The sequence below is a fragment of the Ciona robusta genome, chromosome 10 (assembly GCF_009617815.1).
Source record: "Ciona robusta chromosome 10, ASM961781v2".
NCBI lineage: Eukaryota > Metazoa > Chordata > Ascidiacea > Phlebobranchia > Cionidae > Ciona > Ciona robusta.
Genome location: NC_143244.1, coordinates 2,204,286 through 2,228,341, shown reverse-complemented (window position 1 = coordinate 2,228,341; position 24,056 = coordinate 2,204,286). Strand labels below are relative to the sequence as shown.

At 33.3% G+C, this 24,056-nt stretch overlaps 1 protein-coding gene across 2 annotated transcripts in view; it reads left to right on the top strand.

Annotated features, from left to right (window-relative positions):
* The window catches only part of LOC149729463 (uncharacterized), a 36,730-nt gene that overhangs the window by 1,344 nt on the left and 11,330 nt on the right, over positions 1-24,056 (top strand). Inside the window, exons 2-50 of one of the 2 annotated variants that reach the window (XM_089887116.1) lie at positions 18-153; positions 3,114-3,206; positions 3,754-3,932; positions 4,193-4,351; positions 4,940-5,089; positions 5,325-5,500; positions 5,716-6,003; positions 6,075-6,196; positions 6,486-6,569; positions 6,642-6,750; positions 6,981-7,102; positions 7,379-7,735; positions 7,942-8,112; positions 8,419-8,507; positions 8,709-8,924; positions 9,250-9,564; positions 9,844-10,025; positions 10,636-10,788; positions 11,034-11,159; positions 11,715-11,869; positions 12,225-12,409; positions 12,768-12,932; positions 13,278-13,398; positions 13,631-13,875; positions 14,298-14,543; positions 14,763-14,882; positions 15,214-15,397; positions 15,575-15,709; positions 16,000-16,107; positions 16,182-16,314; positions 16,581-16,793; positions 17,069-17,244; positions 17,533-17,770; positions 18,124-18,206; positions 18,517-18,674; positions 18,927-19,004; positions 19,176-19,205; positions 19,389-19,718; positions 19,921-20,087; positions 20,200-20,323; positions 20,537-20,703; positions 20,866-20,983; positions 21,232-21,458; positions 21,731-21,980; positions 22,226-22,423; positions 22,706-22,816; positions 23,119-23,246; positions 23,565-23,675; positions 23,896-24,023. In XM_089887116.1, the coding sequence (XP_089743242.1) occupies positions 18-153; positions 3,114-3,206; positions 3,754-3,932; positions 4,193-4,351; positions 4,940-5,089; positions 5,325-5,500; positions 5,716-6,003; positions 6,075-6,196; positions 6,486-6,569; positions 6,642-6,750; positions 6,981-7,102; positions 7,379-7,735; positions 7,942-8,112; positions 8,419-8,507; positions 8,709-8,924; positions 9,250-9,564; positions 9,844-10,025; positions 10,636-10,788; positions 11,034-11,159; positions 11,715-11,869; positions 12,225-12,409; positions 12,768-12,932; positions 13,278-13,398; positions 13,631-13,875; positions 14,298-14,543; positions 14,763-14,882; positions 15,214-15,397; positions 15,575-15,709; positions 16,000-16,107; positions 16,182-16,314; positions 16,581-16,793; positions 17,069-17,244; positions 17,533-17,770; positions 18,124-18,206; positions 18,517-18,674; positions 18,927-19,004; positions 19,176-19,205; positions 19,389-19,718; positions 19,921-20,087; positions 20,200-20,323; positions 20,537-20,703; positions 20,866-20,983; positions 21,232-21,458; positions 21,731-21,980; positions 22,226-22,423; positions 22,706-22,816; positions 23,119-23,246; positions 23,565-23,675; positions 23,896-24,023 (8,059 nt within the window). Of the gene's footprint in view, positions 1-17; positions 154-3,113; positions 3,207-3,753; positions 3,933-4,192; positions 4,352-4,939; positions 5,090-5,324; positions 5,501-5,715; positions 6,004-6,074; positions 6,197-6,485; positions 6,570-6,641; positions 6,751-6,980; positions 7,103-7,378; positions 7,736-7,941; positions 8,113-8,418; positions 8,508-8,708; positions 8,925-9,249; positions 9,565-9,843; positions 10,026-10,635; positions 10,789-11,033; positions 11,160-11,714; positions 11,870-12,224; positions 12,410-12,767; positions 12,933-13,277; positions 13,399-13,630; positions 13,876-14,297; positions 14,544-14,762; positions 14,883-15,213; positions 15,398-15,574; positions 15,710-15,999; positions 16,108-16,181; positions 16,315-16,580; positions 16,794-17,068; positions 17,245-17,532; positions 17,771-18,123; positions 18,207-18,516; positions 18,675-18,926; positions 19,005-19,175; positions 19,206-19,388; positions 19,719-19,917; positions 20,088-20,199; positions 20,324-20,536; positions 20,704-20,865; positions 20,984-21,231; positions 21,459-21,730; positions 21,981-22,225; positions 22,424-22,705; positions 22,817-23,118; positions 23,247-23,564; positions 23,676-23,895; positions 24,024-24,056 lie in introns of both variants that reach the window. The other variant, XM_089887115.1, reaches the window with a different exon arrangement.

The window sequence follows — 24,056 nt, the reverse complement described above, 5'->3', positions numbered from 1 at the left end:
TTGATTTACATCCACAGACACCAACCAGCAGAATACATGGTATGTAGGATGCTACCAGAAGCCAGCAGATATGATTTCTGTACCCCGAGCCTTTTGGGCCGACCATTCTCGTCTCGACCCTGTTCAATGCTCAAGACAATGCTTAACCCTGAGGTGAGCAATGCGTTGTATTGAGAATATAAATAATCAGTTTTTTTATATTGTTGTTACAGCATCATATTGATAAGTTTTATATTTGGGTTGTTTTGACTGTAAACCTGTAGGTCCCCATTTATAGTTAAAGAACATATAGTATTGTGGGTGTATAAGATAGATATAGTTAGCAGCTTAATCATTTTTTTTCTAATCGTGTTTTTAAAATTAACAACGTTCTTTTGAAGTTGTGAGGATACGGTAATATATTTCTGCAGATATTCTTTGTTTATTATCCAATGATACGATAAAAGAGAATAAAAACATGTCCCACCCTACCACTGTTATATCTCTGGGATTCCCTCCTAATATATACATGCATACCTTCGACGATGTAAAATAATATCGCCTTACAAATTGTTTACAAAAGCTGGAAATACAAATAAAATTAGATAGCTTGTTACCATAAATGTGGGTATTTTGCCACAAGATATATTTAAAGTCATTTTGCATTTTCTCTGTAATATAAAGACTTATACGAACCAAACGTTCGCCGATTTCAAGTTTAATTTTTTATCATAACTTCAATGTGTTTAACGAATGAGCCTGCTGGGTTTAGTAGCGTAAACATGATTATATCTACACATTGCGCTTTGTCGTGCTTGTTGAAACTACTTTGCAATAGCGATCTTTAGACATTAATTGACTAATTCACTTGTAAAAAAACAAAACATATCCTAACATAAATTTTTACTTATCTCTTTTACCACGACAATGAGGACGACAAAGAAACGAAATTAGCAACACTATAGGATAGTCATTAAAACGCGCCAACAAAAAATCAAAGCCAACTAGCATTATACTACCGAGATATATAATAGTAGGGTGGGGGAAGATGGGACACCGAGATATATAATAGTAGGGTGGGGGAAGATGGGACATTTTCATCCTTTTTTCGTCCCAGTTGGTAATAAACAAAAAACATTCGAAGAAATATAAGACCGTATCTTTACGAGTCCCATAGACCACTGTTATTATTATTTGAAACACGATCAGGATATTTAAATATTATATGTGCTAAAGGTGTTCCGTATTTCCCACTGTATACCATTTACGCCAATAACCGGCATCTTATGCCTCTTGTTTACGTAAATTAAATCAGTATGTGCTTTTTGTGAGCAAATATATTTAGACTTTTTATAACAAATACAAAGCTAGTGATTAAATTACAAATTGTCTGTTGTAAGTCTGCTACCAAAATGTCAAAGCCCCGCCAGTATTCGTAACCCTGCAAGTTCACATTTGCGATTTCAATTACTCAAACAAAGCCCTGGTGTTTCCACTTTCGCAATGTAGATGATAATCTTGGCTGATATTTCAACAAAATATAATAAAGTCACCATTTGTGATAAGAACCGGTAATTTAAATTTTCTTTGATGAAATTACCTTCGTATTAACTGTTACTCATACATTGTCTTTAAACGTTAGTTATATCTCCAATTTGCAGTACACATATGTAATAGTAGATGCATTTAAATTAACAAACATATCGATTTTAATTGAAAATATTTTTTCATATTAAGTTGAGCGAGAATTTGAATGTAACCTGCTTACATTTCTAACCGCGAATATTTCATACGCCTGAAGCGATAAATCGACTCCGAAGCGAATGTCAAATCTCGTTTTTTTCGTCCACATCGTTGAGCTAAAGCTGGTCTGGGCTTATGAGAAGTGGCAACTAGCTGCTTACAGCTCTAAGCTCGTTTATAAGCGTTTTACTTCACACCGGATACATTGTCTCAAGTAAATAAGTACGCCTAAGTTTATTATAACTGTCATATTCCGGTTCTTAAACAAGTGTGGTAAACTGAAAATTTTACCAGTAACATGCCTACTGTTTCGAACTTGGCTATTTTAGTTCATTTACGGATTGCTACTTTTCTTCTTTAACAGATCATATATTTCGTGCCTTCAAATTATGATGTTACGACTTTAAACCAAATTAATAAATTAACATTTACGGCTTTTTACAATAGGTATATATTTAAAAATTATAAAATAATTTAAAGACATCAGGCAATTATATATAATGCGCTTTATGAACATATTTCTGCAATGTAGCAATGAATTCTGCAATATAAACTGCAAAATAATACCAAGATACATAATTCTCTAATTAAACGTCTAGTTTCAGGAACAAAAGGCGCTGTTTAATCTGATTACATTAGCCTGACGTGAATGCAACATGCTGTTAGGCGTGCGGTTATTTAAGGATGTCCGTGACCAAGAATTAATACTGGCTGTAGGATTATAACCAAATTAAAGCTTTCCGCAATATTGAAACATATAACAAATTACAAAATCGCGTATCGGCGGAACTTCCCATATTTTAGAAATAGAAAAAGAAATACCTTATAAAGCGTTTGTGTTAAGCAGTTATGCAATTTTATTTATTGTTTTCCCCTCCATGGTTTTAGTACATTATAGCGCGTTCATAGTATACTGTCGTTTTGCTGCTAATTCCTCTCTCTTCGTTGGTATAATTAATTTGATTCTTACTATTGTATTCTATTGTTATGTTATGCAATACCGTTGGAGATTTTTGTCTTTTAATTACAAATTAGCAACTGCACAGAAAATACCGAATTCTCCCCCAAAACGGATTCTCAGGATAATGAATCCAAAATTATACATATAGTAGGATAGGGAAAGATGGAACACCTTTCATTCTTTTTTTCGTCCCATTTGTTAGTAAAAAAAGAACATTCAAAGAAATATTAAACCGCATCCTTACGGCTCCCATAGACCATTGTTATTATTATTATTCGAAACACGATCAGGATATATTTTGATAATACGTGTGAAAGGTTTCTTGTCTTCCCCGACGGTACTATACACGAAAACGTAGCCTAAGGAAAAGGATTATTCTGCTCATGCATATAAGCTCCATATATACAAGTATCCATGTTTGTAATTGCAGAAAGCAGTTCGCCCTTCTTGACCCTCCGAATTGCATATGCCTAACAAGCATCTCTGACCTGCACGAAGTACCTCAACATGAATGTAATCAAAGGTATGTGTTGGTTTTATTGAATCAATGTGGCTTATTTATTTCTGCTTGGTAATTATTTTTAAAAGCCATTCTCGTTCGTTTAGGAAATGAATAAAACTGGACCAAATCTTGTCTATCATTCACTATAGCGGGTATGAAACATATATAACACTCGTGTAATAACGTTGGTGTTGTTCCGCCACACAAGTATAAAAAATTACATTCATTTAATGTGTTGTTCAAAACGAGTAGGGTGGGGGAAGATGGGACACTTTTACCAAATATCCTGATCGTGTTTTAAACTATTAACAGCGGTCTATGAGAGTCGTGAGGATACGGTTTTATATTTGTTTGAATGTTCTTTGTTTACTACCAAATAGGTCGAGAAAATAGAATAAAAAGGTGTCCCATCTTCCCCCACCCTACTATAGTTTTACAATTTAACTTTTAGTCAAAACTTTTTACCCGCTTTGAAGCCCTAAACATAATATTCCCACTGTTGGTTTACCTTCAGGGGATGATTGTTTAAGATCCCTATCACCTTTAACCAAAGATCATGTCTTGACAGCTGTCCCAGTGATATTACCAGTATGTGCGGTGGAGTTGGAGTATCCAGCGTTTTCTCGTCACGGGGTCCGTTTATATTAGAGGTTCGTTTAGCGGAGTTTGCGTCTAAAACTCTGGTAGGTCAACCCGTGAATGTAACTGTTCCAATAACTTTGGGGGCGCCGCCCGGATTTGAAACAGGTAAGGCGTATGTAAGGTGCTAGTTGACTAGTCATATATCCTGTATTGAGTATGGTTACATGCTTTAATCTGTTATTGTTATTGTAAAATAGAGGAAAATATTAGACCCTACTGGCTGAAAACGTGTTTCGATTGATTACCTTCACCTCGTCCTTTAAATATTATGCTTTTCGCTATCGTTTTCAATGATAAAAACAAAAAAATATGTTGTGTTTTGATTTCAACATCAAACTGAATGTTTTTTCTTTACAAAACAAAAGGATTGGACAGGTATGCTGGCAAAGACATGGGCGTGGTAAACGTTACAATAGGATTTCCACGCACCTCACTCACATTTTCAACACGTATCGAACCCGGACAAACAACAACGACGCTACAGTTTCCTTACACTCCAGAGGCAGCAGGTTTCCAGAATTTTGGTGAGCTATAACTTATTATTTTATAAAATTAAAATGTTTTTTCGGCTATGAGTTTACACCGTTTTCCCATCGTAGCTAACTCTTGTGTGTCATTTCTGATAGCATATATATTCCAAAAACTAATTTTGGTTCTTACCCTGAGCGATTCTATACTAAGAAAACTTCGTAAATATCTATTATATGATTTTAAAACAGTTCGCTTTCCCTTAGGCATTTGTACAATTTTTTTAGCTTACAATTCTTAATCAATCGATTAAATGATGACATAAAGCTTACTCGATTATTTTATATTTTGGCGGTAACATTCAAAAATATTTAAAAATACATGGTGTGTAAATATACGCCAACGCCCATGGGTTGGGCACCCAACGAACGCCTGCGCTCATGTTAAACAAGTGCGCGCGCATTTAATAAAATGAAATTGTACGAAAAGTGAGTCCGAATATGCAACGCTTCTGCTGCTTTTACACGCAAAGGGGAAACTGTACCTGGGAAAAAGTCTCACATAAAAGCGTGACTTACGTTTTGAGCGTGGCATTATCCAACATACTTAAATTTCTTGTACTAATGTTGCAATGTATGTTTTAGATGTACTTATACGGAACGCCATGTCTTCATTTGAATACCGAGATTTCATTGAAGTGTTATCCCCTGTTCTTGCCAGCCTTTCTGTTGTTGTGGATGCATCTCTTAATACGGGTTCTGGGCCGTGCGTTCCAAATGCAACGGAGTTTGCAGGTAAGTTATACATAAGGTTTTTTATCTTGAATGAGCCACTCTTTGAATTTAAACCGGTTTCACACTTTTTTTTATGCAGACAACCCGCCCAACATAGGTTTTCAAAATGGGTGTGTTGTGTCAGATCTGTATGAACTTTTATACATAAAGTAGTCATTCATACACCCAATACTGTCTTGTTTTGTTAACAAAAAACACTATTTAAAACAAAAGTAAAAAAAAATTTCCACTTCAGATTATAACAACTTGGGCATCCAAGAGAATTATAATGCAGTCTCCATTGGAGTTGAAACTACTTTCAGAGCTTACCTAGACAGTGGTTTGAATGCTACTTTTGAGTGGAATATTTGCAACATTCGCCAAATTCGTCACAGAAACGAAAACTGTTTGTTTTGTCGTGAAAATATACAGGCAAGTGCTGACTAAGTTTCATGTTAAAATCTTACTGTTTTGTTTTTAGTAACACTGTAGGGGTAACAGCCTAACACATGATCCAATCCTTACAAAATAAAATTCGACTACAATTATGTATAATACAATTTTCTACAATAAAAAAGCAAATAGTTTTATCTGTTTAAAAACATTTTTTTAAATGTCACTATTAACAAGACTTCCTTCTATTCCAGAAATTTACTTTCACCAAACCTGGCACTTGTGAGATAACAGTGAGAGCTTACAACTCATACAGCAGCTTGAGCACAACCCTGTATCTTGCTGCTGTCAGCTCAGTAATGGAAAGCTTAGAATTTTCTTTGCGATCTTGTGAAGACATGTCAGGTCCTTGTCCTCGGGCCCCACAACTTAATTGGCCTGGTCTCCCCTTTGATATTCTGCCACCTCCAAGAAGAACAACAATGGTGGATGTTATCCTACCAGAAGGCCTGTACTTCAGAGAAACTAAAATATGCTTTCATGTAAGTCTAACACACTTCCCCACTCTTTTAATTGAAGCCAAATAACAACAACATTACACACATTTTTACAGGCATCTTTCAACTACATATTTGAAAGGCCATTTCTAGGTATGTTTGTCGATTTTGGTGATCAACGAAACTTTACTGAAGATTTGAACCTAGACCTAGTTAGCAGAATGAAACGATCAACCAGGTATTCACTAATAATATAACTTTTTATTTACTCCTTTAATTACAATGAAAAGCATAATATTTAATTAGCCTACCTTAGTAAAAAGATGGAAAATAACAACAAATCAACAGTTATAACATGCTGAGAATAAATTAAAACAAAGAGTAGGCTATTAGTCAAAAGTGTGGCTGTTAGGTGGTAACCCTTTAATACATAACTCACTGAACCTTAATTTGATGAAATACATAACTCACTGAAAAAGCTTTCAAACTCTTTTGTTTTAAAATTACAGTCATTTCCCTTTTTTTAGAGTGAATCCGCGCTTCTACCAAGGCCTTGATGCCTACGGAAGAAACAGTAATGTTAGTGAACTAAACAGAAACATTGTGACAAGGTAATTAACTTCTACCTGTAACATATTTTAATTTTTGTCGATCAAAATGATTAAAATTAACTTTGTTTGCAGACTTTACTCTAGGCAAAATCTCCGCACATGCTACAAAGGTGACTGCCAATTTAATCTACTCTTCCATCACAAGTACACAAGGTTTGGGGAATACACAGTCAAAATAAAGGTAATAAACTTAATTTGTTACCGAAGTGTGGGTTGTTTATCCGTTGGATATATTGCCAAATCTAAAGTTCAATTATTATTTTATTCCATATGTAATTTGTGATAATCATTGGCTGTTATTTTCTGGCTCCTCAGTGTTTCAAATAGTATTGTTTATACCAGTATGCAAAACTAATTAGTAATAACCATTATCTTATTTATTTTTGTTTACATCCAACAATTATGTTTCAGCTATCTAACTCTACCCATGAAATCAATTCAACATTATCTCAGAAGTTGACAATAGTTGGCGATGGTTTCTCAATGCAAGGTCTTGTTTGTAACAGCCATACAAGAACCAACGCTCCAACTGTGTAAGTAAAGGTTTCATATGTGTAATGTCACCCACTCATCCCTCCATGGCATGAATTACTGTGGCATCTGGAATTTTGACTTAACCCCCCAAAAAATATGTTTACATACATCTAAAAACAATGCTTTCTTGAATAAAAGATATAAAGAAATCCATTATTTATTTTGTATTTTGCAATTTTTAAGGGATCTGACTGTGAAATTTTATCTCGAATGTTAATGAATTTCGATCTATATTTTATCCTGAAAGTATAAAAGATGTTTCTTTGTAATAACAGATTCCAAGTCACAGATGGTGCAGGTTACGCACTCAGTTGGTCAATTATCCCAAGAAGTGGCCAACATCAGAATAGAGCAACATTTATCGCCGCAGCTCCTTTAAGATATATGTTCAATGAAAGTGGGCTGTTTGATGTTGTGATAAACAATCTTGATTCATGTACTGTCATGGTACAGGATGAGTCAGCACTGAATGTTGAAAACCCGGATAATATCATCAGCACTATTGGATTGGTTAATGTTTCCTATAATGTGGAGCAAGGCACGGATGTTAAAACAAGATGGGAGTTTATGGGTCAGCGTGGGGGCAACAATGTTGGTAGGAATGCTCCGTTTCAAGACACCGCAACATTTTGGTAAGTTGTTAGCTGTATTTTTAATTATATATATACAGATAAGTATAATGTTCAAATGTTCCTTTAATGAAAGTGTTCTGAAAGTGTACCTATGTTGGTTACTTTAAAAAATAAAAAATGTTTGAGTATTTTATACTCTATATATTTGTATATACTTATGCTTTATATCATGTATAGCTGAATGGTGACAATATAATTGTTTTCAGGCTTGACACAGTTGGTTGCCACACTCTCTTCATAGAAGCTCTTAACATGGCATCTAGTGTAAATACCTCTGTACTTGTTTGTGGAGAAGAACCAATTGAAGGGTTAAACATTAGAGTTCCAAAGTTAATGTATTTACATGAGCAAAGAAATATATCGGTCTCATATGAAAGGTTAGTTTTCTTTCTTAAATCGGTTTATTTTAAATTCTTTTTTTTTGTCTGGTGCAGTCGCCCAGTGGCTAAAGAGCCCTCCTCTAGACTCGAGAATATGGGTTTCAGTTTAAATGCTGCCATGTTTGTGGACGTATGTGTAGTTGAAGAGTTGTGTGCGGGAAGTGTATGTTTACTGAAAGCACTTAACAACCAAACACAGTTCCAACTGAAACTAACATTAAAATATAATGTGCAGTCTGTATCTTAGTTTTTTTTTATTTATTTTAGAAGGCAAAGCTAAAATTTAATATTATTTTTATACAGAGGTTCATACACTGAGCTTGTGTTATCCATCAACTGTGCCAGTGATATGTTGATTATGGAGTTCCGACATACGAGTGATCAACTACAAGGTGCTTTTTGCTAACTTGAAAATTAGAACTATAGATGGACATCAAAGAACCATTTAATTAAACATATACAAGCTAAATAACAAACCATACAACTATCAGTGTGTTAAAAAATAACATTTTAATTTTTACAAATACACATAAAACGAATTTACAGAAAATAAGATGTTTATTACCTTATATATTTTTTATTCTTTTTTATAGCCCCAGGATATTTCAACTTCTTAACTTCCAAGTTCCCAAGACAAGGTACGTTTCAAGTCCAACTGACAGCTTGGAATAATGTCAGTAGAGTGGAACTCACATCTGAGATTCATGTCGGTTATCTTGTTAATGATTTGAAGATATCAAATGTACTTGATCCCGATCTCAACTTTGCTGTTGATGGAGAAGAAAATGTGTTGGTTGCTTTTATTAACAGTGAGTTTGTTTACTCAGTTTAGTGTAATTCATTAGAGTGCTTCTTAAGCGCACCACCTTAAGGTGCTTAAATTGATAACAAAAATTTTGTGATGTACAAGTGTCAGTCTGGTTTCTTGGTATAAAACTACTGGACAAATGTGGTAAAGCAATGCTAGGAATACAAGGCATTAACTTTAAGCATTTCTTCCCAAATTAGTATATCTAAGGATGCTCGTAACGTTGAGTCAACACCTACTTTTCAAAAATACTGTTGTTTTCAGTCATATACTATACAGTTGAATTTATGTACTGCTTTAAGTATCAAAATATTTTGAATTTACAGACCAGCCAACATCTGCAGTGCTATACACATGGGAGTATTGGGGCATGGCTAGTGGTTCAACAATCCAACAAACAACAATACAAACTACATCTCCTGTGATCAAGTTCACTCCTATCTGTCCATCTTTTCCATGTTTTGTTAATCTGACAGCAAAATCGATGTCAAACGAATCACATACTTTTATGAGTGTGGTGTCATTAAACCGTCGGCCACTTACAATATACTTACAACATCCTGTTATTGTGGAAGTAGGGGTGGAATTTGAAATTGACGTAAAATGTATTTCAATCTATACACATGAAACTGGATGTAGAGGTAATAATCTGAATAGTTTACAGTTTTCTGCTGTCACTATATAGCTAGTATATTTTAGCAGCGATGTTTATGTTAAAATAACATAAAGTTAATTGCCACTAAAGTTTTATCTGCAACACAACAAGGCATTATCCTTGACAAAGTTTAATACTTATTACTTGGCATACAAAACATTAGTTGTCAATAAAATATTTAAACAAAATTGTTCCCTAAAATATATCTGAGAGTGTTTTTATAAGAAGTTATATAGATTGTCCATTTATACCCATTTTGTTTCAGTCAAACTTCCAGATGCTTCATCTGCTACACAACTTTCAGCAAATAGTTTCATAACTTTACATCATTCGTTTTCCCGCCATGGTCTTTATACAGTTAACATGGAAGTCCTTGGCAGTGTTTCTTCAAGGAATTACACATCCCTGATTGTTGTGGAGGAAAGGATTTCCAACCTTAATATCCAGGTAACACTGTGAACTTGTTATAGAAAATCAACATTAAACAGAACCAACAGTATTTTTTGTTGGATGCCTTAACATGTGTAGTATCTGATTATTCGTAAATAGTATTGGTAGCAAAACAAAGATAGCCTTACTTTGACTCACTTCAAGTTTTAACACATTGTAAGTTTGTAACCTGTTTTTGCTGTTTCGTTTAGTTGTCGAAAGTAAGAAATATGCAAATATAAAACCAAAAGTCATCCCAATAACCAGTAGCTATAACAAAATGTTTATTGGAAAAAGAGTTTATAGAAATGTCTCTCATCTCATGCACTAAATACTAAAATCATCTGGCATCGTGGCACAGTTGGTTAGCATGTGTGCCTCTAACTCAAAGGTAATGGTTTCAAGGCTCTTCGCTGCCACCATTGTGACAGTATGTGTCTTTGTGCAAGATACAGAATCGGAATTGCTCAACTAATAGGTTGTCTAAATTGTCAGTTTTACATAAAAATTCCCAGAAAACAAACAATCACCCACAAGTTTTAGACGTAAGAATTGGACTCATGTTATAATAACTAATATTTCTGGCCAAGAGAGGATAAATAAGTTATATTTATTCAAACTATTACAGGGAGATGCAGTTGTTGTCTTGAACAGTAATCCCGTAGGTAAATGGTATGCTAGTGGTACAAATGGAAGCAACATTATATATGAATGGAGAGTGAAGCATCATAATGAACCTGGCTATGTCTTCACATCTTCAAAGTCAAACTACAAATATGAGGTGAGCAAGATCTTCATGTTTATAAAGTTTGTATGTCATTTTTTTTAAAAATTAAATGTTAAAAGTGAATTTCTTACACAAAGCGTGTGACTCACGTCACGTGCTATGTATTTCTTTTGGCAGGTTTTTTAATAAGTATAGGTAAAGAATTAAATCTGAATTTGGTTACAGCAAAATATATCACGACTACATAACATATCATATAAAATTAGATTAAGTTACTAACACTTATACTTCTATTTCAGCTCAGCTACAGCTTCAACAGATCTGGTGTGTATGAAATCTTCGTTCTTGTATCCAATGATATAAGTAGAATGAACACCTCAGTTTTGGTTCATGTGCAAAACCCAAAGAACCATTTCTCTGTCATGGTGAGCTAATAAACAGATTGACTAAATTTAATGCTCAACTACTAAGCAACTAAATCAACCATCAAATTTTTATTTATGTTTATGATTTTCAAGTTTTGGTTAAGATCTAGATTCACCCAATATATTTGGCGCCGTGGCAAAGTGATCAGCCAGTCCGCCTGTAACCCCAAGGTAATGGGTTTCAAGGCTCGTCGTTGCTACCATTTTGGGCGTATGTGTCTTTGGGCAAGACACTTAACGGCAATTGCTCCAACCCAGTAGTCAGTAATGGGTTGTCCAAATTATCATACATAAAAATTTCCCCCAAAAAAATCAGCTATAAAGTAACATACATAGTAACTCGTCAGCTGGCACGAGGTGTATGAACCTCTGTGTTTTAACGACTGTCGTTTTCTGGCCATGCCATGATAACATAAGTTTCATTCAATATGGTATTCTATATAGTTGCCGTTTTATGTCATAGCAATCCTGAGAAGCTGTGTAGTTTAGAATCTGCTCTTTACTTCAAAGGTTATTGATTACATAGAACAACATATTTTTGTTTTTATTTTTCAGACAAATGAAGGTTACATTGGCCACAACACCAGTTTTTATGTGACCATTAGTATTAATGTTGAATTTAACTTGACTGTTTCATGGATGGATGGAAGCAACAACCAAACATACAGGAGCAGAGATCTTACTTTACTTGAAAACAGAAGCTCAACAAGGTATTTTATTAGGAAACAAATGTAATGGTGTTTGTAAGGTTAACTTACATGTTACATGGGTATTTCTTTTTTTTTAAATATTATTGTTTAATTTAATAGTAAGTAAACAGGTTATATTAGTGGTTCTTTACATAAAGTCATAGATCATGGGAAAATTTTATTGAAGTATTGGGGCTAAACGAATTAGGTATCTTTTTTCAGTAAAGTTTCTGGCCTTATATTTCGTAGCATTGTCATTATAATGGGTAATGAAACCAATGCATATGTCATGTAACATCTGTGGATCAAATGTAATGTGAGATCTGTATCAAAATAGTTTAATTTTTGTATTAACGGATACTCTTTTATCTCTCAGAGTCTATACTTTGTCTCATGTTTACAATGAAGCTGGTCATTTTCGATTTACTTTTACATTGAGGTGGATATTGGAAGGAGTTCCCATGGTTGATGTTGTCACCAATACAACTGACATCTTTCATAACAGAAGTTCATTATTTACATATCAACTGAGGGTTAATGGAGAACTACACAACCAACCATGTATGTTTACGTTTTGTCAACCTATTTGTGTTAACTGAATATGAGTGCAATTACCAGGCATTGTGGCCCTATACATCTCTTATCTATTTTTAAAAAAATAGGTAATTTATGAGATTGTTAAAACACACAGTAAAAAATGCAGAAAAAATTGTTTTTGTGTCTACATGTTTACCAGGTGGGACAGAAGCCATGATATTAAACCTGTTAGTATATTATGCTAAACTTTAGCATAATATACTTCAGCTAAAGTAATGGAAAATTGTAAATAACTTGTATAAACAGACAAAATAAAACTGTGATACTTAACACACAAAATTAATGTTTTTTTTTCTGGGTTTTACCAAAATATACTTTCCAGACCTTGTACAACAAGGTGATGATGTAAGGTTAGAAGTTCGAATGAAAAGGTTTATCAGCACGATGAGATGGAGAATTACCAACAGAAATATTGTCATGCTGAATACTACAGCAAGAGTGCATGCTGAAAATGTAAATACATTTCAATTCCCCACTGCAATACTTGGTAAGAATTTAGAATTTATTTTTATATTTTGCTTACAAAAGTAATACAATTTTGCCCCTAATTTATGTCTTCCTTCTCTTATCATTATAACCTTTGTCTTATCATTATAATCTCTTATCATTATTACCACTAAAAGAGACGTGCTTTAACATCTGTTGAGCTTTGCATGGTAGCACCCAGTGTTGGGGAAATAAGCCAGCTATAACCTAAATTCTCCAAGCCACAGAAACTCACCTATATAAAATAGAACATCCTGGGTGTTATAACTTGAGAATCTTACATACAGCATGCATATATGCAGATATATAAAAAAGTCTGTAAGCCTTCAATTTCTATTTTGTTCAGGTGTCAGTCATTGCCAACTTGAAACTGAACCAACAAAGGAAAAGATAAATTTTAACATTGATGTTTATCGACCAATAACACAGCTACAGCTTTATGAACCATACTCTCGCAACCTTAACAGGTAAATTTGAGAAACATTTTAAATAAACATTCACGCTTAGTTTTTGTATTTACAGTTAATAACTTATAATACCACTACTATACATATACAACATGTGTGGCCCCTGAGGTAATTGACTAACCCTGGTTCCTTGTTTTTTCTTGTGCAAGAACTGACTGATGCAGCGGATAATCAACAAAATCATTTCTAACGATGCAACAAATTATCTCTAACTAATGTTTTTATTTGACAGCCGCGTTACAAAGTGTGCTTTGGTGGATTATACTGAAAATACTGGTAGGTCATATGGGAGTTTGCGGCAACAAGTCAAATGCAATCCTTTGCTTTTGTATGCACAAAGTGATGGAGAAGATGTTATTTTCCAATTTCAGTTCCGCTTATATGGAAACACAACACTCTATGATATGATAGAGGTTAATGGAACAGGGAGAACTTCAAACCTGATAAATTATGCTCAGATTGAATATACTTTTAGGGGTGAGTATTGAGATTACAGCCGATCTCCCAATGCTACTATAATCACATGTATATGCATAATAATATTTTTGTATCAAACAGTTAAGTTGAGTTAACCTTGTTTCTGTTGTAACATAGTTTTTCCTTTATGGTGAAAAAGATACCTGAAACATTAAATTAATAAAATGAATTAACTTTAAAATGAATCTAAACTTCTGCAATCTAAAGAAACTGAGAGGGAAAACTGAAACTTTTAGTAAATATGGAAACAGTAGCGCAGTGTTTTACGCCGTGCAGCAATGTAATTACATTTCATCTTTCTTTATAACATGAATGAACATGAACATTTAATACATCTCTGTTTATTTCTAGCCTATAAGTTCAAATAAAATATAAATTTTCGTTCATAGTTATAATTCAATTTTGAAATATTTTTGTTTCAGAACATGGTGCTTATAATATCAGTGTTGCTGTTTTGGATGCAAACCGCAATCCACCTAAACCTGTGTTGACCAGGTCTTTAGGATTTCCTTTTTATGCGGAAACACTGCCACTCGTATCTATGTCACATAGGGAATATTATGTGGAACTTGGAACTCCTATTTTACTTTCAATCACAAACAGGCGTCCAGAACATGATCTGGTTGTAGTTTGGGAAATGGGTGATGGAACAACATATACTAATATAGGTATGGTTTAACTTAAGACTGCTTTTGTAAATACCAGTGCACATGTTTAAACTACATCATTAAGACTACATTTATAAGACCAGAACTTTTGTAATTTTTTTCTACAACAAATAAGTTTTGTTGCAATATGTTTATTAACTTTAAAAAGTATAAACACCTGCATTTAAAATCTTGCAATTACGACTGAAAACTACATGTGATTAACCTTGTTTTCCACAGGTTACTCAGTGAACCACACATATGCAAACCATAAGATGTACGTAGTGCAGGTCACGGCACGAAACCGTGTCGGTCATTCACTCTTTTTACCCAAGGTTCATGTCGAACGAAAGTTAATGTGTAAGAAGTTTTCAATTACTTTGATATAAATAGTTGATGCTAAGTATAGTGTGAATCTAGTAAAGTTTTCCTGAGAAAATAATATAGCAAATAAAAACTATAAATACATCTTTGTAGTTTACATCCTAGTAGAAAAAGGTGAGTCATTACACCATGCTTACAGTTAAAACGTAGATACAACCTTTTGCTAACAACAGGTTTGTACAAAACAACTGAATGCAAAAGTTACAGATAACTCATAACATAACATAAATTGTGTTTATCTCTTTTAATGTGATAACCAAGATAAACTGAAATGATTGGATTTCTAAATCTAATCTTTATCTTTCAGCTGCTAGAATTGTCCACCCGATATCAAATGGGATTTACTCCTCACTGAAACCCCTTGAATTCAAAGTAAATGTGACACCTTCAGATACTGGTATAACATACACATGGTATTTTGAACCCGGAAAGAGTCCTATTATAGAAAGATATAGCAATACAACAACGAATGTGTACCTAGAACCTGGAGAGTAAGTTATTGTTTTTATTCCTGAAGTATTATTTAATATAGAAGTTTGTTTTTGTAGTATGTGTTTTAAACGCTTGTATATTTCGACTTGTATTTTTCTTTTTTTTTATTAAGAGGGAGTGACTTTCGGCTTCATGGATGTCCATTAGAAAATATTAATTTTCTTTGTTTCACCCAGATTCCCAGTTAAGGTTGTTGCAACCAATGCAATTAACAGTGTTGAGTCCCAAGTTATTAACATCACACTGATCGAACCTGTTACAACTTTGGAGATACGAGGTCCTAGTGTTGTGTTGGTGGGAGCAACCTCAACGTTAGTGAATTTAACTAGAGTTTTTATTTAATGAAAAACGTTTTAGAAATAGTAATGACTTTAATAATGAATGAATGGAAGATACAGATTTAAATGAGTTAAATGCAAACTATGTGTTTAGCTAACTGTGGTACTTGCAGATATTTTGAGTTCTGCAACACAGAAATATAGTGCTACAAATATACATACGGTTTTGGAACTATTACTATAAATGGTTTACTACTTAACTACTGCCGAATTCAATTGCAAATATGTTGTGCTAGTATCAACACTAACATCATATTATACAGATGGGAAGCTGTCAACCATGGTGGAACAGATGTTATTGTGACATGGAACATGGGTGGAGACACTATACACGATAATGCTGCATATATTATGAACCATACGTTCACAAGGTACGGGAACTTCGATTCTTGATATGTTGTTTTTAGTTTGAATCACTGTTTTAATTTTAACTTACATTTTGAAGAGTTGGTGTTTTTGTTGTCTCGGTAACCTTACGGAATGTACTTGGTCCAGTGACTTTTAACAAGAAAATTTATGTCATGGAGACTCTGTGTGAACTTCCAGTTTTACGCATACCAAGCAAAGCTTCTGCAGTGGTGAGTTGTCTATGTATGCATTGGTACACTACAACCATTGGCTGAAATTGACACCTCTATTTACCAGAATTCAATTTGTTTGCGGCTATACCTATTATTTTTATTTTTTATGTACAAAACTTTTAAATTTCTGTGTACAAGTAATTGTTTTAAAAATATCTATTATGGCTGTTGAAATGTTAGAATGTGTTACTTTAGACAATCCTCGTTAATAAGGTTTGTATTAATTGTGTCATATAGCTGTCAAAATTTATTTTCTTTTGTAGTATTACAGTTCAACAAATTTACACTTCGAGGCGTTGTTGACCTATCACTGTCCACAAGTCACACATATTGTTTACAACTGGACAATTAAACCCTGGGTATCTGCTGCGAATGGTGGCAGCTCAAACCAGACAGCTGTATTCACTGGGCAAGGGCAAGTATTCAACGTACCACCTCGTGTGCTTCAACCAGGCAAATATGAGGTTATTGCAAATGTAAGTTTATTATTTCATTATGTTTGGTTGTTTTTTCGGTATAAGGGGTTTAGATTTAATAGATACCAAACCAAATAACATAAAATGAAGTTTGGTATGTGTAAGTTCACAGTGCGCAATGAATTTCTCTTTTGTACAAAACCTTTTTAAAAATTATTAAACCTACTTTTTTACAAATACTAAAAAAGTATTGCGATTAAAACTCTTTATTATTGGTTTTCTTAACCTTAAATTTTTTTTAAAATACAAACAATCCACCCAGTACTTTTTTTCAGGTTACTTTGGTCGGAAGTATACTGTATGCTACAAAAGAAACAATAATCCTTATTAGTCCAACCATTCCTGTTGCTCAAATTGATGGTGGATCCGTGAGAAAAACATCACGAGATGGTCATGTGATCATTGACGCATCACAAAGCTATGATCCAGATGATACAGATCAACATCTTTTGTGAGTTTCTTCCTGTTATTTTGTTCATTTACTTACAAATGTTAAACTGTCATGGTACTTAAAATAATTAATTTCCTCCTGCCTTTTATTTTTGAATAAATGTAACCAAAATTCATGCTAAAAAAAGTTAAATCCAAAAAAAACATCTAAATTTTTTTTCACCTTACCTAGTTAAAGTCATTAAATACAGTAGAACAAAAATTTCATATTTATTATTGACTATTGAATAACTTGTTGGTTTTGCAACCTTTCCAAAACATACCCTTAGAACTTCTAATATTTTAACAGGTTCTTCTGGGAGTGTTATGTACTTCAATACCCTGATAGACAGTGCTTTAACTTCTCTGAGCCACCAGTGCTTACCGGTGATCCCGATGTTGCTGTCAGAGTTTTACAACAATCTGAAAATTCACTTCTTGATAGAAGTTTTTACTCAAGCTTTCCACCAGGAGTATCAAACACACAGCCTACCTTGTTTATCCAAGCAAACCAGCTGCACCCACACTCAGATTCCTTTGTATTCAAGGTGAAGTTAGTTTATAACATACATTATGTTATAACCTACATCATTATAACTTTGTTTGTATAAATTTAAGATTTAATGTTGTAAAGAGGTAAAAATGGCAAGTTACAATAAAGTAACATAAGTTATGACCTAGTACAACTTGAAAACCTATTATTTATTTTTTTTAACCGGAAGGCATTGGTTGTAAACAAACTAGAAACTTACTTTTCTTAAACTTTTTTTGCTTATTTTTAACCTCCTATTCGTATTTCAATTTATTTTTTTACTATGCCAAAGAAGGAATAAAACATTTGTTGGTGTTGGAGTTAATGAGTTATAAAATTTAATTAATCAAACTTCTCATTCATACACAGGTGAATGTAACTAAGAATGGTTCATACTTATCTTCTTACACTACCTTTCTACTTCAAGTGGTGGAGACAAGCAATATCAAAAGGTAAGTCCACCACTTCTCATTGCTTGTTATAGGAAACAATGGTTTAAATAAACTTTACATTAACTTTTTTAGGTGATCAGCTGTCTAATTAGTTGTGTCTAAATACTTAAAAAAAACGGTATCAGAAAATACATTTTTGTGACCAATGACCATGTATAAGATTTAAAAGTGTGAATCACCACATTTAGTGTAATATATACAACATGCCTGGTAACAGAAGAAACAGAATATTAAACACCCGGAAGTTAAGGAATGCTCAAGTCACCCATTACATTACAATCTGTTTAATGTAAAAACATTTATATTTCAGAATTGACCTTAATTGTCCAACTTGTTGGCAAGAAAGAATGACCAACAAGCATGTTGGAACTGCCTTTGTAGCTGACTGTTATGACTGTGGTGTTGATGCTGCTTTTACTTGGAGCATTAAGTTGGTACAGGATAGGAGCAGATCATTCTACAGGAATGGTTAGTATGACTTGTTGTATGTTGCTGGTAGATTTGATAAAAGTGGTATTGTTTGATGTGCGGATTTAACATCTGTTTTGTAATGGGGAGGCTTGTTTATAATTAAGTTTTGTTAATCTTTTAGTATTAAACAAATATATTTATTTTTTAATATGATTTTCTACTATAATCAAGAAATCAAATAAGATTAAGTAATATTAAAGTTGTTGAATACGAAGACATCCATGGTAACTTTGCATCGTCTTTTTACAGAATCATCAGATTGTGTCCAACCTGGTGGGGAAGGATGGATGAGTTGGAATGTTACAAACAATATTCCTCTTACTAACTGTAAGTTGTGCTTTTGTAAATATAAATAAACAATGTCAGGAACTGATCAAACTGTAGGTTTATTAGATATTTTGTGTAGACTTAGTGTGAAGTTGTTTTTTATCTATGTTAATAACGCCTGTTATTCAATAAAAATATTGTTTAAAAAATAAATTTTGTGTTGTTTTACAGTAACTGGACAGGAAATACCTTGGAATGTTTGTAAGTTGGTGTTATCTTTTCTGCTGAGAACTACCACGTTTATATTACTTTATGTGTCATACCTGAAACTAGCTGTTTTGTCTAAATTTCTAAAAAAAAATTTTAATTGCAGATTTTAAAAGTTTTGTTAATTTTTTTGTTCTGTTTTTCTCCTATTTTAAATTCTCCAACTTCTCCTTACAGCCAGCGTTCCTCTTAATCTGCATCCTGATGATGCCAACTTTACTGGAGTTTTAATACCATTGGGTGGGACAGGGGAACAACCAGTTGGTGAAGAATATAACCCCGGCAACGTGGTAGAAGCCCCTACTATGCCCAGGCAAGATGAAGAAGAATTCCTTTTAACAATAAATGAAGGCAGGATAGGGGAATCTTCTCAACAAACACAATCCCAACCAGTGAACTCAGGGCTCAATGGCAATCAGGGGTATGTTGGGTCGTCACAGGTAGATGAAGCTTTCCCAATTCAAGAAGGGAGTTCAAACTCTCATACACCGAACACAGAAAGAAGAGGTGAATAACTAAACTAATATTTTACAAAAACGAATTTACAATTATAACCAAACTGAAAAGTCATTTGTTTAATATTTTCCAACCAAGTTGGTACTTACAAAAGTGCCTGCGAAACATGATTGTTTGTAATGTGTGGTAATATTAATGGTCCTATATTGCTATCAATATATTTTTATTTAATTCCATGCCCTACTTTTAGCAGAGTCTGCCATGAGAGAGAGAGAGTCGCCAATATCTGAAGGTGAAACTTCAGCAAGAAACATCTTTAGCATGAGACCATTTGGTTCTCCTTTAATTATCCCACCAACACCTAGTTATGATCAGCTAATTAATGAAGATGCACAAATACAACCGGAGTCTCACTACCAGGTATTTGTAAAAAAAACAGGACATGGCTGTAAAGAATAAAAATAGTTACCTCAAATCTTAAATACCCATGCACTTGTATACCTCTTAATCCAAGGTTTTCTTTTTGTCTCAGGAGTTCCTACACATAGAGTTGCCTTTATCACATTTTGCAAGAGTTAGCAACAAAGGAAAAGTCTTACGTATCAAACCAAATACTTTGTTGGAAGGCAGAACTTACCAAGTTTCCGCTTCTCTTAGTGAGTTTCATTTATACTATATATATACTAATATGCATTACTTTACTATTGACTTCACTTTTAATCATACTGATGGGAAATAAAAATATATTGGAACATTGTGTAATAGGTCTTTAAAATTACGAAATTTTATGAATTTTTCATCTTTTAAATAAAAATTTAAAACCAAGTCTGCTAAAAACAGTTATAAATTAACCTGTATTATTGCTGTAGGGAATGGTGGATCTACTGGAAGCACTTCTTACTATGTTAGAGTGAACAGGGGACCAAGTTATGGACTTTGTTCTGTGATCCCTGAAAACGGCTTTGACAGATTTATTGTTCATTGCTTTCAATGGTTGAACAAACAGAGTGTAAAACTGGACTCAGCTATAAGCCAGGTAATGATTACAGTGGCTAAACCACATGTCTTGAACCTTATGTTCTCAATCACTTTGCATACCTTCAGTGCCTTGCTGAGTAGTTTTGAACAATTTCGTTCCTGTGTGGTTCTCTATTAGAATTAATTTAATTTCACACACTGAGTGTCGTACTTTATACAGAATGAGATGCTACAATATCACATAAGTTACAGCATAGGAAGACATGGAAGAAGAAGACCAATCTACTCTGGATATTCTTATGAGAGTTCATTCCTTCTTCCAGCTAGTGACCAACAAGGTAATATACACACTGTGGAATATAAGCAATATATTCAGTATTGCATGAACTTTTGTTTACACACCTCATGCTTGTTTTAGAATTTAGTTTTTTTTCTGACTTTATGTATTTACATTATTTTTACAATTTGATTTGTTTTTTGTTACTAAAAGGCTATTTCATGTACCAAATTTGGCAGATTTTGTTTAATTTATTTTGTAGTTGTAGTTAGACATATCTAGCATCAGAACTTTAACACATTTTTACAGTACACATCCATGTGAAGATATACAACAGTATGAAAGCAAGAACAAACGTTTGCCGTTTCCCTGTTAATGTTACAAGAAATGAAGAGACAAACCATACACCATATATAGACTTGTTATATGTGTACAACAAGACAGTTGGTAACACTAGTGACTTACAACATCAACTGGTAAAGGACGACCAGGGGGAAATTTTAAGCTTCGTTAACGTCATGATTGATTCTTTACCGGTAAGATATACATACAGAAATATATTAAAATCTACCCTTGTTTGGATTATTTCTAAAATATATTTAGATGAATCTTCGTCTATGTACTTAAAGGATTTCCTGAAAATGATAGTAATGTAGAATTTAAAATTAAACACAAGTAACAAAATATCCTATACGCTTTGGCTAAACATACTTTTTTAAGTAAAAATATGCGGGTAGATTATGATGCCGAGATCACCTGCATTAAAACAATCTTCACCAACATATTCTAAATAACCTTTTATAAGCAGAAGGTGTACCTTATGGAGCATGGAAACAAATACATGGCCATTGGAAGCAGACTTGTATTTGCCCTTTCAAAAATCAAGTGCACACGTCATACTAGTGAAGTCATTGCCACCATGAAAAGGTTGTTCAATAGAATAAATTCAACTGATTGCCACACACTCAACATTGCAACCATGGTAACGACTAAAGCATTTAACACCGCAAAGCTAGAGCTCCTACTGAACAATAAGGAATCAAAATGGGAGCGCTTGGGTAAGATGAGTGTGGTTTGTATCACTATTAAACCCCTTTAAGTTCTAAATAAATTTTGCAGAGATTTATCCAGCAGCTTACCATACTTTCCGATATGTACCTCTAAATCATGATACTGATTAAGTTTATTTACACTAAGAAAACTCTTGTTTAAAGATTTACTTTAGTTAGAATTGCATTTAATAGACTCTTGATTAATAAATAAATCAAATGTGCCGTAACTATTCTAACGTTTCCCATTTTAGCTTTCAGTTATAAAAACGAGCCACAAATATCGACAATAATCAATGATGGTGTTGTGATCTTAGAGAAACTATCAACCAACATTCAAAACATGCTCCTTGTACTTTCCCTTGTATCTCAGCCCAACAACACAAACTCATGCCAAGGACTGTCATCCAATCTATCCAGGTTTATACAAGAATTGAGGAATATTTTATTGGGTAAGTTTCTTTACTATTAATTTATTTCCTAATATTATTAACATGCAATGTTTTGTATTGTATACTTTGTAGCAGCTTTCTGTATTCGTTAAGTTGTTTGTATTTTAAATAAAGCCACATTTTCTAGTCATAACTTGGAATATATGTGTAATATATATGTTTTAAACACAACATGTTGTAACTATTAACAACTGTTGTGTTGTCATTTTCCCTTTTTATTAATTTTTTGAATGTGACTTAAAGTCATGTTACAAGACAAATATTTAATGTTTCAATTCACAGACTTTGCCCAACTAACTGAGAAGCATTCACTTAATGTGACCACTGAAGGTATTATCATGAAGACCCAACTTCAAAACGAATCTTTTGTTTTTATGGATGGTTTTGAAAGAGGTGAATCTCAAATATTTAATCAAGTCTAAAAATGAACAATGCCTATGTGTTCTCACATGACAACATTTTAAATAACACACCATGTGTCGTGACTTCCTTTAACTTGTATTTTATGCTTGTGAATTACCACTTACATAACTGTATAAGTTGCATGTGATTCAACTTTTGAAAACGTTAGATGCCATTATGTAGCCCACTCAGCCATATTGATATTTATTTTCTGGTTTAGATTTTGTTTCTTAGAATGGAGTGTTCTAAAAAGTAACTTTATTTGTCCTTTTTTAACTTTTTATTTTATACAGTTTCAGGAAGAAGTCACTTGTGGGTTGGAGCAGAAATTCCTACCAACTTAATCCAAAATCAAAGCATTCAACACAGTGGGATCGCTTTTTTGAAGGATTCTCCCTTTATCGCAAACACACAACCCATGGTGAGCTGTATTCCTTATGACAATGATTTTATATTTACAAAGGCTTTGCTAAACGAATATTCAAAGTATTATTTTGTCATAAACACATAATCAATATGGTAAGCTATTCTGTATGCTATACAAAACAAGGTAACGCTTAAAGTTCATCCCTATTAATCCCAAGCACATATCATTCCTTTATCCATTTTTTTTACCTCAGCATTTTATTGCCTATTATTGTCTTTATATAGTTGATATTATACTTCAAACCACAAGTTTGTATTAATCCATTTCCTAAAAGTCCATAATTCCTAACTTTAAACAACTATTCACCCACAGATGGATAATTCATCATTGTCCTTGTGGTTCACCAACTCCAGCAATATTGTCATGGAAACTCACAATTTAAATCCACCAATCAGAATCCACCTTCCACCAAGGCTAAACCAGGTATAAAATGAACATCTTTAAATTTAAGTAGAAATTTTGGTCCAAATATTTATATTTTAATACTTGGATGATTCCTGCTGTAAAATGTTAAATTTAAAATTTTTCCTGCAAATTTGTTTTGTGCTGCAACAAACATATTAATATCTTTTGAGTCTAAAGAGTTTGCTGTTAAAAGTTAAAGCTAAGTTTTCAATCTGAATATGGATGTTTTAACTTTTAGATGAAGCTGCCACAAAGATATCCATTTGAAGTAACCAGAGGTAAAATATCTGTCCATCAGTTAAATCTAACAGCGGCAGACAATGTGACAATCCATGTTCTAATAAGAGCAGATAAAACTTCAAACAGGTATGTATGGTTTGTGCAATAGAATTCATTTAT